We start from the raw sequence: 3,678 nt of genomic DNA, 5'->3' as shown, positions 1-3,678 counted from the left end.
CACCCGCCACCCGCCACCCGCCACCCGGTGCGTGACCTAGGACAAGCCTTTATATGCTTAAAGATTGTTGCATTGAAGATGATCTAAATTATCCATTAAATATGGAAACCTCTATCCAACCACCTCTAAATTAGGATTTAATAGATGATGTGGTTAATTGGATTGATCTATATAAGTACCGGTAGTGTCAATTAATGTGGACCTAACTATTTTTTACGTGAGAAGAATATAAAAGAATCTATACAAAGAAGCAATATATTCCGATAAAAGTATTCATCTATGACCTCAATGAAGCAACGAATCATTTTAAGTGGATATTCTGAGTAAACTTTTTGATCACCCATAAACCCCGTCCAGATAAATATTGTTTTGAGTAAGCTTCTAATGACTTATAAGAAGCCAGCCCAAAAATGTGTGATGAACTCATAAATGAAGCCTTCACACACAGGGAGTACACAAAATTAAATAAACTGCCAACTAATATTGCACTTTGTTTACTTTGGTCCATTTATTATTTTGGTATTTTACATACATATGATAAAAGATAGAAAATAAAAAATTCAGGACATATTTCGGCAAATTTACTTTTATCTTTCGATTCAATAATTTCCACATATAGTATTTGTCTATTTATATTTTAGGTAGGATATCAGTGTACTGATGGCATCAGATGAAATCACCCACACCAAACCAATGGGATCATGGGAGGAGGTGTCTCATCGGGATCCACATGTTAGTGAAGGGAGAGAGTGTTGGAGTACTCATGATGTCGATGTAGGCACAGGGTTTCAAGAATAAGGATCACATCAACTAATCCCGATTTTGATCAATACGACTCATCCCATCCTCGTACACAAACTAAGGTTAGGGCATGTTTTGGCTGATCTGATCGATTTTTCACCTATCTTGCCCAATTCTGATTCAGATTCAGAATCAAAATTTGGTTCTAAAACCCCGTCGGATCATCATTTTCCTCAAAGACTTGTTTATCTAAGAGGTTTGTTGAGTGGGATAGTTATATGAACGTTTGAAAAGCATAAGATTTTAGGTTGCTTGAGTGTACAGGGTGCATTGTTTTAGAGCATAGTATCGAAATGGGTATCGACCATCCCCATAATCATTATGGTATCGGATCACTTGTACCGGATAGAAATACCCTTGGTTTCCTTTAAAAAATGATATTTTGAATTTTTTTTCCCTTGATTTGTATCGTTCAATCGGTACGGATCACCCAATACGGGCGATCCAATACCAAATTACAAGCATGATAGGGTGGGATTTAGAGTGGACAATCAAAGATTGATTAGGCAGGGTTTCTTGTCCATGGGAAGGGAAGTTTCAACCCCATACATTAGGGTATAAGTTTATGGGGAAAAATATTTATGCAGAAGGGTGTGGATCCTGCGCCTAAGCACATGAGGATAACTAGTCCGGCCCCATTAAAAGGAAAATGACATCTCTATAGATGCTTTGTCCATATTCTCATTAACACTTAGGCTGCGTTTAGTAACGTTTATGTTCCAGAAATGATGTTTCGTATTAGAAACGAAAATTTCAGTTTCTATGTCAAAACACCGTTTTTAAACGAAAAAATGGTGTTTGGTGAATTTATTTCAGAAACTGTTTCAGAACGCATGTCTTTTCTTCTCTCTATGTGCGAAATTGTGAAAAATGAAGAACTAGGGCAGAAGACAAGTTTATCGGGAATGATTTCCCTAAAATCACTCAAATAGTTTTTTTTTTTTTTAACGAAACTGAGAAGACGGAACAACTATTTGTTGTTTGGTCAATTCCCATTTCTACTATTCTTTTTTTATATTTTTGTTCCAAAAAAAGAAAACTCGTCTATGATGCACCATATGCTTTATTCCTTTTTTTATTCCAATATGGCGAAAAAAACTTCATAAACATTTCAATGAAATGATATCAAATGCAGCCTTACCTGCGTAAAACCGCACTACCCTCCAAGAAACACGCCCCCAAGTTTATGATAGAGGGAAATTTTTCCATAGGTGAAGAGAAACTTTTATTATTTCACACTAAAAGTTTTCTTACTAACGAATTTTGTTGCTTGCATGAGAAGATTTTGAAGTTACGGAAAAAGTTAAGCCTCCAACCGAAAAGCAAAAGGAATCACAGGGACAATATTGGAAAAATGGTTTTTCCCAAATAATATCCAAAAAAAATAACCACTTTAATTTATCGATCTGGATGAACAACCCAAACGGGCAGAACAAATCGAATTGAAGGAATGGATTCATCACAGAACTCGTCTTCTGCGGCTGCAACTGGTAATGGCGCCATCACCCAAACCAACGTTGCAGACGATCCAAAGCAGAATCTCAACCAAGTCATCAACTCTATACAGAAGACTCTCGGTCTTCTCCATCAGCTTCACCTCACTGTTTCCTCTTTCAGCGTCGCTTCTCAACTCCCTCTCCTGCAACGCCTGTAAATAAATTTATGCCTCAGATCTAGCTAACTTAACCTTTTTTTATAATCCCTTTGGTTCCTTCATTTTTGGTTTATGTTTTATATTATAGCCTCGGGTTGTTTCTTGATTTTAGGGTGTACATTTTACTGTTGCAGGAATGCTTTGGTTTCGGAACTTGACACAATGCTGAGATTAGCGGAAAATTGCAACATTCAGGTTCCTATGGAGGTGGTTAAGTGAGTCTTTGCTCTTAACTTTATGTAATTTCATGGTATTTGGAAGCTGATGTGTAGAAGAAAATATTTACAATTGCTTGTGTTTTAGTTTAATTGATGACGGGAAGAATCCGGATGAATTTACGAGGGATATTATCAATAGCTGCATCTCCAGAAATCAAATTACCAAAGGAAAAACTGATGCGTTCAAGGTAATCTTTTCTTGCTATCCATGTCTAGAGAATTCAGAGATGCATTTTTGTTTTCTAGGGTAAGGTCATTTGCTCATTGGTATGCGTTCGTGTATGCTTCTTGAAGGGTTGCACGAATTTTTATGGTGGAGATATTGTTTAAAATCTTTACCAATTGCTTACTTTTTATTCTACTGTACCACTTTTTGGGTTCTGGTGCATTATGAATTGGTAGAGGTAAGATATCCTGCTGGACCATAAGTTGATGCTTTGAATTCCATTTCTTGTGAAGCAAGATGATGTTTATCGAATTTCAATAAAGAATTCATTTGAGAATCAAATAAAAAGAATCGTCATTAGTCAATAGTTAATGATTAGGATTAACAGAAGCTGCCTGAGGTTTAGTGCTATCCATAGATTTAGAGATCTATTTTTTATTTTATTTATTGGGTATATGGGGGCATATGGCATGTGAGTACAGAAAACTGACGGTTTCATATCAGAGATTAGTCACATAAATTGATTCTAGAATGTGGAATTGGTCTTCCAGGTTCTCATTATCTGTTGGTCTGTTGCTTTCACATGTATCTTGTTTGCCTAACGGACTCTGTACTATAAGCTTCTGAGGTGACTGTTCAGAACTGTTGATGCGTAGGGCCTTCTCTCGTGTTAAAGCTCATCTGGGCTTTGAATTTTTTTTTTTTTTCTATCATCAAAATCCATTTTCTGTTATGTCTATGAAATAATCATATAAAACTGCATTTGTTTCGCCGTAAAATATTTTTCTCGGAAATTACAAAATTTAGTTTATATTTTCCTGCCATATTTTTTTTTTTTT

General features: G+C 35.9%; 1 protein-coding gene across 2 annotated transcripts in view; it reads left to right on the top strand.

Moving 5' to 3' along the window:
• The first annotated feature begins 2,203 nt into the window (after positions 1-2,203).
• LOC122066607 (mediator of RNA polymerase II transcription subunit 10b-like) overlaps positions 2,204-3,678 on the top strand; it is a 14,796-nt gene continuing 13,321 nt past the window's right edge. For both annotated transcript variants that reach the window (XM_042630438.1, XM_042630437.1), the window contains exons 1-3: positions 2,204-2,451; positions 2,590-2,670; positions 2,759-2,861. In XM_042630438.1, the coding sequence (XP_042486372.1) occupies positions 2,252-2,451; positions 2,590-2,670; positions 2,759-2,861 (384 nt within the window). In that variant the 5' untranslated portion in view covers positions 2,204-2,251. The remainder of the gene's footprint in view (positions 2,452-2,589; positions 2,671-2,758; positions 2,862-3,678) is intronic.

This window comes from Macadamia integrifolia, unplaced genomic scaffold (genome assembly GCF_013358625.1).
Source record: "Macadamia integrifolia cultivar HAES 741 unplaced genomic scaffold, SCU_Mint_v3 scaffold2491, whole genome shotgun sequence".
Taxonomy (NCBI): domain Eukaryota; kingdom Viridiplantae; phylum Streptophyta; class Magnoliopsida; order Proteales; family Proteaceae; genus Macadamia; species Macadamia integrifolia.
The sequence above is the reverse complement of the archived record's forward strand: the minus strand, read 5'-3'. Positions and strand labels throughout refer to the sequence as shown.